General features: G+C 43.9%; 1 protein-coding gene across 1 annotated transcript; it reads right to left on the minus strand.

The window, feature by feature from the left end:
- Positions 1 to 2,998: 2,998 nt before the first annotated feature.
- On the minus strand, positions 2,999 to 10,667 carry LOC103677237 (zinc finger protein 135-like). Its single transcript, XM_008706488.2, has 4 exons — positions 10,445 to 10,667; positions 9,441 to 9,567; positions 9,060 to 9,155; positions 2,999 to 5,060 (listed from the first exon to the last, which is right to left on the minus strand). The coding sequence occupies exons 1-4, from the start codon at positions 10,475 to 10,477 to the stop codon at positions 3,769 to 3,771; spliced, it is 1,548 nt and encodes a 515-aa protein (XP_008704710.1). The 5' UTR covers positions 10,478 to 10,667; the 3' UTR covers positions 2,999 to 3,768.
- Between the last annotated feature and the right edge of the window lie 2,998 nt (positions 10,668 to 13,665).

The raw sequence follows: 13,665 nt of genomic DNA on the forward strand, positions 1-13,665 counted from the left end.
AAAAAAAAAAAAAAAAAAAGAACAACCCTGGAGTGCCTGGGTGGCTTAGCCATTAAGCATCTGCCTTCGGCTCAGGTCATGATCCCAGGGTCCTGGGATCGAGCCCCACATCGGGCTCCCCGCTCGGCGGGAATTCTGCTTCTCCCTCTCACACTCCCCTTGCTGGTGTTCCCTCTCTCACTGTCTGTCAAATAAATAAATAAATAAAATCTTTAAAAATAAATACATACATACATAAATACATAAACATATAAATAAAAAACCCTCACTCACAGGAATGGCCAAAATGAAAAAGACAATGCCAGAATTTGGTGAGGATGTGGAACAGCAGGAATTCTAATACATGGCCAGTACTTGCATAAAGTATTTCAACCACTTTATAGAACTGACAGTTTCTTAAAAAGCTGAGCATACATCTATTCCATAACTCAGCCATGTCACCTCTAGGAATTTCTCCAAGAGAAATGAAAGCATATACCCATAAAAACAAAACAACCTTGATAAGAATGTTCATAGCACCTTTACTCATAGTAACCAAAAACTGGGAACATTCCAGATTTCCATCAATCTGAGAATGGGTAAATTGTGCTATATTCATCCAATGGAATAAATACTACCCAGCAATAAAAAAAAACAATTACCGATCCATGTAATGACATAGATAAGTCTCAAAAATTTTTTGCTAAGGGAAAGCAACAGACACAAAAATGCACAAAATATATGACTATAATCTCATCGTAGTTATTGCCATGGATAAATTGCAAAGGTGAGATTGCTGAATCAACTCATGAACACACTTTGCGTTTGGACGCTTCCAACCTAACTGTCCTACAAAGAGGGTGCACCTGTGGAAGCATCCATGCGTGCTGAATAACAGAATCCAATTCCTACTACTTTTTTAGTTTCCTTTTTTTTTTCCTTAAGTAAACTCTATCCCCAACACGGGGTTTGAACTCATGACCCCAAGATCAAGAGTCCCATGCTTTACTGACTGAGCTAGGCAGACACCCCAATTTCATACTATTTTTTTTTTTTGAAGATTTAATTTATTTATTAGAGTGAGAGAGACAGAGAACATGAGCGGGGGTGGGGGCAGTGGGAGAAGAGAATCTCAAGCCGACTCTGCACTGAGCATAGAGCCCAACATGGGACTTGATCTCACAACCCTGAGATCATGACCGGAGCCAAAATCAAGAGTCAGACACTGGGGCCCCTGGGTGGCTCAGTCGGTTAAGCATCTGCCTTCAGCTCAGGTTATGATGTCAGGGTCCTGGGATCGGGCCCCATATTGGGCTCCCTGCTGAGCAGGGAGCCTGCTTCTCCCTCTCCCTCTGCTGATCTCCCTGCTCCTGATCTCTCTGTTCATGCTCTTTCTCCCATGCTCTCTCTAATAAAAATCTTGGGGAAAAAAAAAAAAAAGGACACTGAACCAGCTGAGCCACCCAGGCGCCCCTCCAACTTAGTCTTTTTATTTTTTATTTTTTTAAGATTTTATTAATTTATGTGACAGAGCGACAGCCAGCGAGAGAGGGAACACAGCAGGGGGAGTGGGAGAGGAAGAAGCAGGCTCCCAGAGGAGGAGCGCGATGTGGGACTCGATCCCAGAACGCCAGGATGACGCTGAGCCGAAGGCAGACGCTTAACGACTGCGCTACCCAGGCGCCCCTCCAACATAGTCTTTTTAAATCTTTGTCCATCTTTACCTTCCAGTTAGCCTCTCTAGACTGTGTTTTCTGCATCTATAATATGGAAATAATAGAACTTGCCTCACCAGGATCTTTGTATTAAATGAGATAATGTAGACTGCATGCTTGGGGTACTGCCCACCTCATAACAGCTGCTCAGTATTAATTTTCATCATTTTTATTTGCATCTCTTTGATGACTGATGAACTCATGTACTTTTTAAATGTATTTATTGTCCATTTGTATTCCTTCTGTGAATTTCCTGTTCATACAAAGGACTAGTGAGCAACCTTGCCTTGGTGCTCCCTGAATGGAATGGAGATGGCTCTACATCTGGGACTGGCAAGGCTTTTCTGGTAAATATTTTGCCTTTTCAGGCGATGCAATCTCTTACACAACTACTCAGTTCCACGTCAGTGTTAAAGCAGCCACAGACATATGGGAATGAGTGGGTGTGGCTGTGTTCCAATAAGACTATTTACAAAAACACATGGGCCAGATTTGGCCTGTGGGCCATAGTTTGCCAACCTCAGTGGTAGTGTCACCATTTCAGTCTGATATCATACAATACAAATATTTTTTTCCTGTTAACCAGGTTTTTTCCCCTTCATCTTTAAATATTAAATTTTATCAACTTCTTCCTCATTAATCATTGAGATGACTGGGTTTCTCCATTGATTGATTAAAAATGGGGTATTACAGTTATATATTTCCTAATACTCAGTAGGCTGATTCCTGGAGTGAATGTTCCTGAATTCAAATGTACTAGCTATACTGTCTTTACTGGCAGGATCTGATCTGGAAATTTTGCATTAATAGTCCTGAGAGATATTGGCCTTTAATTGTTCTTTCTTTGAGTTTCAACAAACCGGTATCACAAGAGAGGTAAATATTCAGCTTTCTACATGTTCTGGAACAGTTGTGTATCAGTGCAGAGCCCGTCCTGGGACTCAATCTCACAACCCTGAGATCACGACCCAAGCCAAAGCTGAGCGTCGACGCTTTAACTGACTGTGCCACCCAGGTGCCCCACTCCTCTTTGTCTTTTTATTTACTGTAAAACTGTAGCAGTTTTTTAAAAAAAGACTTATTTATTTGGGAAAGAAAGAGAACGTGTGAGCAGAGGGAGGGGCAGAAGGAGAGGGAGAGAATCTTGTGGGACCCGACACAGGGCTCGATCTCATGACCCTGAGATCATGACCTGACCGAAACCAAGAGTCGTGGATGCTCAACCAACTGAGCCACCAGGCGCCCCATAACATTGTTTTGAACATAAAAAGAAAAGGAAAGTTTTGAACATAAAAGGAAAGCCACACGGTATCCAACGACTTTTATTGATTAGCTATGTTCATCTCTGTTTTCTTCTAAGCCCTTCTCCAAACGCATATATAGGGCAACGCAGTCACAACAGTTCACATTTCACTACAGTTGACCCTTGAACAATGTGGGGGTTGGGAGTGCTGATGCCCTGACTCTCCAAGAACTTGACCAATAGCCTCCTGTTGACTGGCAATCTTACTGAGAATAAAAAGTCAGTTGATAAACACATATTTTATATATTATATATATTATATACTGTATTCCTATAATAAAGTAAGCTAGAGAAAAGAAAATCATAAGGAAGAATTATAAATTTACAATACTGTACTGTATTTATTGAAAAAACCCACGTATAAGTGGACGTGCACAGTTTAAAACTGTGTTGTTCAAGGGTCAACTGTATTATAGGCATTTTCCATGTTTCTACACAGTGTTCCTAATTATAGTTTATAATGAATTCCTGAAACAAACTAGAAGCAGCCTAATTTTCTAGCACTGGGAGAACAATGAAGCAAATAATGGCACTCTGGCTCTTTGGAATGGTTCATCAGTCATTCAGTCAAATATCATCAACCTATTTTGACTTCTGAGCAATAGCCCTTCCCACACTGGGCAATCACATTAATTAATGTTACCAAAGAGAGTTTTGATCACACTAATTAAAAAATTTTCCTAGGTACCAAATGCTACGCATATTCAGCCCTTCTCTGGAAATGCGTCAAAAAACCACAAAATGTAAATGTATGTGTACAGTTTTTATATATTAAAATGAAATATGTAGTTTTTTCTCTCTGGTATGAGTTCTTTGGTGCCCAATAAAATTAGAACCTTGATTGAAAGCTTTCCCACATCGATGACATTTATATGGTTTCTCTCCAGTGTGTGTTCTCTTATGTTGAGTGAAGGATAAATGAAAACTGAAAGTTTTCCCACATTCATTACATTTATATGGCTTCTCACCAGTATGGATTCTCTTGTGAACTGTAAGGTGAGAGCTGTGACTAAAGGCTTTTCCACATTCATCACATTTGTATGGTTTCTCTCCAGTGTGCGTCCTTTCATGTTGTGTATACGAGGAGCGATCACTAAAGGCTTTCCCACATTCAGTACACGTATAGGGTTTTTCTCCAGTATGTGTTCTCTTATGCACATTAAGATTAGACCTTCCACTGAAGGATTTTCCACATTCATCACATTTATAGGGTTTCTCTCCAGTATGAATTCTCCGGTGTACATTAAGGTGAGAATTTTGGCTAAAAGATTTTCCACATTTATTACATTCATAAGGTTTCTCACCAGTGTGAGTTCTCTGGTGTAAAATGAGGTGAAGGCTCTGCCAGAAAGACTTCCCACATTCATTACATTCATAGGCTCTCTCTCTATCATGATTTCTCAGATGGTAAGAAAGAGATGAAAGTTTCTTAAAGGCTTTCCCACATTCATTACATTCATAGGGTTTCTCCTTAGTATGAGTTCTCATGGCCTGAGAGAGGGGTGAACTATAGGTAAAAAAATCTCCAGTTTCTTTACATCCATAGACTTTCTCTCCTACATTAATTATCTCATGTGTAGAAAGGTGTATGCTCTGGTTGGTATATTTTCCATGCTCGTTCAACTTAGACAGTTTTTCCAAGGCTTTTCCACATGGATTGCCTTTACAAGGTTTCTTCCCTACCAAGATTTCCTGAGGATTTTTTAAAATAAAATTATGCTGTAAGCTTTGAATTGAGTCAATTTGATGGAAATATTCTTTGACAAGAAATCTCTGTGAAGAAACAAAGTCTGAATTGAAGCTGCATTCTCCCACCACCTCAGCATTTCCCCAATCCCCATCCCGGGTCACTACTTGCCCTTGTTTATGTTCCATTGGCCCCAAACTGCGACCGTGCATCTCCTGCTTCTCTGACTCATCCCCAGATTCCCAGTCGTCTGCTATGGTAGAACGCCAGCAATCATCCACTGCGGATCTTGTCAGGTTCATGCTGCTGGGTAACTTCTTCCCAGAAAAGGCCTCTGTTGGTGGCAACTGCTGGCTTTTAGGTCTCTTCTCCCATTCTAGAAGGAAATTAAAAATAATTTGGGTGCTTAGAAGAAAACTCCTAGTGTGAGAATGTTGAGATAAAAGCAACAAGATGTGCACATCATGTGTAGACGTTTTAAAGTACCAACCAAAAAAAAAAAAAAGACGGAACTTTGAGAAGAGAAGCCGCGGAGGGTACACGCAGAACACAAAGAACCCACAGGAAGACTGACCAACCTAAAGAGTGATCAGCACAACAGGCAGAGGGGACACCATTAGGAGACAGGTCATGGAACAGGCAGACATTCCTGGAGATAAGATGTTCAGGACAGCCGCCTGTCATTTATGCTTGGACATCCCAGAATTCGGATCCATTTCTCCACTTAACGTCTTTTCTGCCTGTAATCAATACCAAATTAACCTTCCCAACAAACCAGTTTCATGACACCAAGAACACTTCTTTTGATCCAGTCTTCCAAAGCATCCAGAAGCTGGGTCAGACTACCTCAGTTATCCTCGATCCTTCTCATTCTGGGTTTCTTTAGTTCTCCCTAAGCAAGACCATTTCCACCAACAGCACAGAGTTCCTCTGCTTGAGGACCTTCCTTTGGTCTTCAAAGTCTTCAGCTTCAGCAACGCTTCCCCTTTTCATCATGCAGTTCTCAAGTCCCAGGTCACCTCCTCTGAGAGACCCTTCCCAACCTCCCAGCCTGCATGGGTCCCTCATCACTTTCCACCTCACTGTCCTATTTTATTTCCCTCATACCACTGTTTAGCATTAGTCAACATCACCTTGTTCTTTTTGTTCTTTATTGTCTGCCCCTCCCCAGACATTATACACTAGAGGCTTTAGGCTCCACAGTGGTGGGAACCTTGCCCGTCCCGTTCACAGTGTGTCTCCAGTGCCCAAATTGTACACAGAGAACAAGAGGACTCCACAGACAGACAAACAAAAAAGAGTGATCAGCACATCCCTGGAGCACCGGGGATGCTTGGGACGTGTCTGTGAGGTGGACAAACAGGGTACCTGATCATGCTCCCTAGCAGCCTGCCCCCATCGGGGGGGTAGGCCTTATGTTTCTGACATGGGCGGAGGCTACAGAATTGAAGGTGAGGAGGGCTTTGCAAGGTCATGCAGAGCAAAAAGGGGTCTGGAAACCTACAGAGGGTTCCTCCTTGAGTCCTTGACTGGAGTCCAGCTGCAAATGCACAGAAGGCTAAAACCTGACAAAGAACAGCTGTTACAGGGCTGAGCAGAGGTTTCAGAAGTCACCCAGTGTTGGGAGACATTAGCTCTGACCCAGTAAGCACCTGAGGCATTCAGGTGAGACTCTAGAAAGTTGTACCTTAGGAGGAAACACCATGCCCTAAGGATAAGGACTACATCCAAGGATTAAAGCAAAACCGAAGTTATATCACCTTAATAAATCCTAAAACTGAGGCTCATCAGGATTAGGGTGATTTGCAGTAATTTAACTGCCTATCAGGAAAAAAACCTCATACTCTTAGTAGAAGAATCCATAGTCTCTCCAATGCCTCATCTGCAGCCACTGCACCAGTAGACAAAAACTGACTAGACATGTAAAGGAACAGGAAAATGTGACTCATAATCAAGAAAAAAAAAGTCAACGGAAACAGATATACCAAACATTAGAAGTAGCAGGAAAAGATTTAAAAGTAACCATTATGGCTCTTTCTCTTCAACTTGGTGGCCAAGCAGCAAACACAGAGAAGTAGATCTTCATGGAGACCCTGACAAGCAAGGCCATTACCCTCAAACTCAAGCCCAGTGATGCCACTGAGAATGTCAAAGCCAAGACAATGAGGGCATCCCACCTGACCAGCAGTGTCTGTTTTGGGGGGCAAACAGCTGGAGGATGGCTGCACTCTCTCAGACTACAATATCCAGGAAGAGACCCAGCACTTGGCGCTTGGCCTGGAGGTGGCATCACCCAGCCCTCCCTCTGCCAGCTTGCCCAGAAATACAACTGCAGTGAGTGTTGTGCTCCCACCAGACGTGTGGCCAAACCAACCATCTGCACCCCCAGAAAAAGGTCAATAAAGCCCCTCCATCAGCTCTTCCTTTCTTTGCAGGGTGGCCTCCTGCCCAAGCCCCATGGCCCTGGGGCCTCAATAAAATTTCACTTACACTGACTAGAGAAAAAAAACCAACCTATCAAAACACAGAATTTCATGGAAAATTTGAAAAAAGAACCAAGTAAAAATCCCATTCTGGAATTAAATAAAAATACAGTAGCTGAAATAAACCATGAATAGACTTAACAGCAGACTGGACATGGAAGAAGAATCTGTGAATTCAAAGGTAGGAAAGCAGAAATTATATGATGATACAAAGGGAAAGAAAAGAATTTTAAAACAGAACATCTGACAAAAGGACTAATGTGTAGCTGGAGTTACATGAGAGATCAAAGCAGCAGAGGACACATTCGAAGAGATAAAAACAGAGAGTTTATCTAGACTGGTCAAAGGTACCATCCTAGGTGTTTAGTGTTCAAGGGCAACAATCTGTAGAGAAAATCTTATGATTTTGACATCTGATATCAAACTTCTTAGCACTTCATTACATACTTCAATGTTATAAATAAAGCTAGTAAAACCATTCTAAATGATGGTCTCTGGGGGGAAGATATACATGAGACTCAATTCCCACTTTTAAAATGTAACTTTTCACTGGGTACATATTAAAGACTCACCCCCAAAAAGGTGAAAGTTCACAGGCAGTGTGGGCTTAAAGCACCATACCCAGAGATGTAAGAACTAAACCATCAGTTCTGATTTCATTCATTTGTTCCCTGTTAAACCCTCTCTGCTCTCTAAACAACAGTTGGTAAACGGTGCTTGCCTTTCAGAGAGAACTGAAACACAAGTGGGAGCCTCATCCAGCAGGCCAGAATGACAGAAGTCTAGAAGGATTCAAGACTTTAAAGTGATGACAGATCTTTATCAAACACCACACCCAACAGTAGCAGAATACACATTCACCAAAAAGACCACATGCTGTATCGTAAAAACATTTCTCAATAAATTTAAAAGGACTGAATTCATACAGAGTATGTTCTTCAACCACAATGGAAATAATCTAGACATCAATAACAGAAATCCCCTCATATTTAGAAATTGAACAATTTACTTCACAAATCAAAGAAGAAATCACTTTCATATGTTGTGTTTTCATTACAATTCAGTTCAAGACATTTGGAAAACAAAAAGAATAATGAACTGAACAATAATGAAAATACATGTGAAAAAGTGCAGGCGGTTGAAATAAGACTTGAAGGAAAATGTAAAGCTATAAATGCAAACATTAGAAAGGAAAAAAGCATTAAAATTAATGACCTAAGCTTCTGCCCCAAAAAGCCAGAGAAAAGGAAAACAAGTTAAACCATTGTTGGGGCTCCTGGGTGGCACAGCGGTTAAGCGTCTGCCTTCGGCTCAGGGCGTGATCCCGGCGTTATGGGATCGAGCCCCACATCAGGCTCCTCCGCTATGAGCCTGCTTCTTCCTCTCCCACTCCCCCTGCTTGTGTTCCCTCTCTTGCTGGCTGTCTCTATCTCTGTCGAATAAATAAATAAAATCTTTAAAAAATAAATAAATAAAATAAAATAAAGTATTGTTGGCAAAAAAATAAAAAAATACCCATTTTCTTTAAAGTAACAATAATAAGATGGAGGCTGACTTCTCAACAGAAACCATGGAGTCTAGAAGACAACTGTGTGGTGTCTTTAAAGTGCTGAGAAAAAGAAAAAGAACAAAAAACAAAAAACCTGACAACCTAAAATTCTCTGTTTACAGTATCTTTCCAAAATGAAGATGAAATAAAGACATTTTCAGGCAAATACAAAATGAGGGCATTTTGTCATTCTAAAAGAAATGATAAAGGGAACTCTAAGAAAAGGAAAATGATCCCAGATGGATTTATGGAAATGCCAAAGGTAATGAAAAGCACTAGAAAAGGAAGATATGAAGGAACATATAAACAAACACTGACTGTAAAGAAAATTTCCCCATCTCACCTAGGCAGGAATCTTGGGTGAGCCCTCTGCCCATCATCCATTGGTCTATTCTGAGTTCTAGGTGGGCAACAATATCTGGCGTGGGGTTCCAAGGTCCTGTGTAAATGAGTGATCAAGCTGTGAGGTTTGGGTTTTTTTCATACGCATTTTGTGACAACATTTTGTTTTATTTATTTTTAAGTAAGCTCTATGCCCAACATGGGGCTTGAACTCACAACCCCAAGATCAAGAGTCACATGCTCTACAAAATGAACCAGGCAGTCTCTCAGGCTGTGAGGTCTGATGAGGAGAAATCCCCCAGTGACTCACACTCCCAGCTAAATCAAACCCACTCTGCCAAGACCCCAGGCAAATAGAAGTTGACATGGGGAACAGCCTCACCCACAGTGACCAGGTGTCTTAAGGTCTCCAGCATCACGTCATGGTACAGAGTCCGCTGGGCAGGGCCCAGCAGGCCCCACTCCTCCTGGGTGAAGTCCACTGCCACATCATCGAAGGTTACCTGCCCCTGAAATGTCACCCACATGTCTGCTGAGCCACGACCCTTACCCCTGCAAAGTTCCCAGACAGCAGGGAGGGGCTATGTGGGAATGTGAAGATGCACCCAGGTGTACACGGAGATGTCCTGAAAGCGTTCTGGCTTCTGAGGGATATACCTGAGCCTTCCTGCCGGGCATCAGGTGTCTGCATCAGCCATTTCAGAGGTGAGCCCCCATTATACTAAAACGTTTACCCCCTACATATCTCACCCATTTCTTGATCAACTTGTGATCTTCTACAAGACCAAATGAACAGTTCCCTTTAGGGTTCCCCTTCCTTTTTTTTATACCACCAGGTACATAAAAATGATAACGTTAATATTTGCTGATAAAAATGCTAACGTTTGCCAAGGGTTCTCTTTCCACGCTGGGCGCTGTACTTATTAAGTGAGCACTTTACCTAATGGAAATTTTCTTAATCCTCACAAGAGTCTCAGGAAGCAGTTCCCACTTCCTGGGGTGGTTTTTGTTTTTTCAAATGAGGACCCTGAGCTCAGAGTTTACACGTCTTGGAATCATGGTTATGGTGGCTTCATAAAAACGAACTGAGAGATGTTCTCTCTTTTAGACAATCATTCCAGATGATGGAAAGACAGATACAGTTTGTCCCTTAAATGTGTGGTAGCTAAAGCCATCTGGAATCTGGGTCTGTAACTTTCTTGCTGGGAGGTTTTGTTTCCATCTCTACGGGTTACGGGACTTCGCGGATATACCTCAGGACTTCAGGATTACTGAGGTTTTCCGCCTCGTTCGTTCAGAACGACGGGCTGGGGCACCAACTCCCACCCAAGCCTCGAAAGCAGGGTCCAGACCCCGCCCGCAAAGGGTGGGCGCGCGGCCACTCACCGGGGGGTGGTCTGCCAGGGGCCCCGCGGCCATCGCTTCTTCCGACTCCGAGGTCCTCAAGCAGCCACCGGCAGCCCCACCCGCTCCCTCCGGCGCCCACTGGCTGGGGGCTCCGGATAGACCGCTCGGGGAGGCCCCACACCACGGAAGAAACCCGAGCGGTCCGCCCGGCGCAGCCTCGCAGCCTCTCAGCGCGACGTCGGCGCCGTGGCGAGGCGAAACTACCACGACCAGAAAACCCCGCGCTGCAGCCCCTGACCAATGGGAGTACTCGGCCCGGGACCCGGAGCGCCGGACCTCGCCGCAACGGCATTCCGGGAGTTGTAGTTCTGCCGCGGGAGCCCTAGCCCTAGTCCAGCCGTCGACACAACTCCGCGCCCAGAGAGTCAGACTACGTTTCCCAGAAGGCGCGGCGGTGGCGGTGTCCGCCCAATGGGCATGCATGACTGGGCCTGGGCTGGGGAACGGGGCCTTCCCGGCCTAGGAGTTTAGGCTCCCCGGTCGGGCCCAGTCGGCAATGAAACAGATTTCTCTAACCGTAATTCCCGGAAGCTACCGTTGGTCAGGTTCCCAAACTCCAGAAGCGCTCAATCGGCGGCTCCGGAGAGTCCCAAGAAGCCTGGGGAGAATTCCAAAATTATAGGGAATTTATAGTTACACTAGCTTTGTCCACCAGATGGCGGACGTGGACACCCTGGGCCTGTACTACATCTCCCAGAGGCTCCGCGGGGCGGGTCCTCCTCCCGAGGAAGGAACTTGCGGGCGATGCCGGAAAGTAGGTGTCACCCAGGAGCGTGGCCTTCTGGGAGTTGTAGTCCATAGTCTCACTCCCTAGCCTGGTCCTGCCCTCAGGCTTAGACTACAGCTCTCAGAAGGCTCTGTGGCAGCGCGGGGTTGGGAGTGTCTGGGGGCCGCCAGCCCTCAGCTCCAGCTGTCAAAGACTTTGTCTTCACAAATACACCTTCTTGGGGACGAAGTAAAAAGAAGTGTCTTGATGTCCTTTTTATGTGAGACAAAGACATGTATTCAAATGTTATGTCCGTGCCCCGGTGTTTCCGTTCATCGGGTAGGTAATGAAGGCAGGCATCCCTCATAAATCATCAGATACTTCTTCCATAAAATGGAATGTTTGGTCTTACCTAAAACACGATGTTGTCATAACCGAGATTTTCACCCCGTTTATGTTTCCTTGACAATAACGGAAAATGAGAAAATCCTGGAGGTGGTTTTGTTCTCTGTTTGGAGAACTAAAATGTGGAGAAACTTTCCTGTTCGGGACAACTGGAATTGTCAAACTTCTGAGAGCGAAACCTAGGTTTCGGAAGGGAGGTGCAGACAGAGCCTTGGGTCACCTTTTCTTGTAGACAGACCGGCACTCGGCTCTCCCGGCTGGCATGTGTGAAGTCGAGGTGGGCATTTCTTCCAGGCCAGTCTGAGCCCTGGCCCATCTTGTGGAAGATGTTTTCCACGCACTTTTTACGTCACAGCCATTTTCTGCACAGGGCAGATTCACCAATCCATGTTCTCTATGCTCTTCTTGGTGGTTCTTTAAGGAATTTTCAAAACCTCTCTTTTTAAAAAATATTTATTTGTTTATTTTGGAGAAAGAAAGAGCGAACGAGGGGAAGGTCAAATGGAGAGGGAGAGAGAGAATCCCAAGCATCCACACGGAGCGGGAGCCCAACTGGGGGCTCTATCACAAGACCCTGAGATCACGACGTGAGCTGAAACCATGAGGGCCACGTTAAGCGATTGCACCACCCAGGCACCCCAAAAACCCGTGACAGTCTCCACCCCACTCCCCAGCCACTCTGCCATTTTGTGTCATTTGAAAGCAAATCTCAAACAGTGTTTTGGTGTCCTATTTTAACTATGATATGTAATGTAAAGATAAGGACCATTTTCTAACATAATTAAAATTCCATTATCAAAATTTTAGAGAAAACAACAACTTTCGCACTAATGAATATTCAGTCTTCCAACTTAAAATTATCTCCACGGTTTTAAGTAGTTTGAGGGATGCCTGAGTGGCTCAGTCGGTTAAGCCACTGACTCTTGGTTTTGGCTCAGGTCGACCTCAGGGTTGTGAGATGGAGTCTGATTCTAGCTCCAGGCTCAGCGGGGAGTCTGCTTGTGTTTCTCTTTCCCTCTCCCTCTGCCCCTACCCCCACTCGCACTCACTCTCTCTCTTTTTCTCTCTCTCAAATAAATAAATTTTAAAAAAATTTATTTGAGGGGCGCCTGGGTGGCACAGCGGTTGGGCGTCTGCCTTCTGCTCAGGGCATGATCCCGGCGTGATGGGATCGAGCCCCACATCAGGCTCCTCCGCTATGAGCCTGCTTCTTCCTCTCCCACTCCCCCTGCTTGTGTTCCCTCTCTCGCTGGCTGTCTCTATCTCTGTCAAATAAATGAATAAATAAAATCTTAAAAAAAAATTTGAGAGAGACAGAGATAGCAACAGAGAGCATGAGTGTGGAGGAGAGGGAGAAACAGCTGAGCAGGGAGCCGGATGTGGGGCTCAATCCTAGGACCCTGAGATCATAACCTGAGCCACCCAGGCGTCCCAATAAATACATCTTTTTAAAAAATAAAAATAGTCTTTTTTTTTTAAAGCAGGATATAACAAAGGGCTATGCTTTGTAACATATTAATTTCCTTTCTTGTTTTTTGGTAACAGCTTTATCGAATTATCATTCACATACCATGAATGCACATATCATTCACATACATATTTACAGTGTAGAATTCAGTGATTTTTAGCATATTTACATATTTGTGCAACCTCACGAAAATCAGCGTTAGAATATTTCTTCCCCTCCAAAAGCACCACTCTTCTGACCCTTCACCTACCAATCCATCCTCCCCCAGCCCAAGGCAACCACCACTGACTGTCTGTATCTAAGCATTAGCCTATTTTGGACATTTCATATAAATGAAGGCACACAATATATGCTCTTTTGTGACAGTCTTCTTGCACTCAGAATAATATTTCAAGGTTCACCCATGTCGTAGTTTCAGTAACTTAATTCCGCATTCCCAAATCACATTCCATTGCATTGATATGGCATATTCTGTCCACTCGTCAGTTGAAGGGCATTTGAGTTGTTTCCATTTTTTGGCTGCTTTTAACGTTTGTGCACAAGTTTTTCCATAGACATATATTTTCATTGCCCTTGTGTATCTATCTAAGAGTGGAATTACCGGGTCATATGGTCATTCTA

Source organism: Ursus maritimus, unplaced genomic scaffold, assembly GCF_017311325.1.
Source record: "Ursus maritimus isolate PB19 unplaced genomic scaffold, ASM1731132v1 scaffold_19, whole genome shotgun sequence".
Lineage (NCBI taxonomy): Eukaryota > Metazoa > Chordata > Mammalia > Carnivora > Ursidae > Ursus > Ursus maritimus.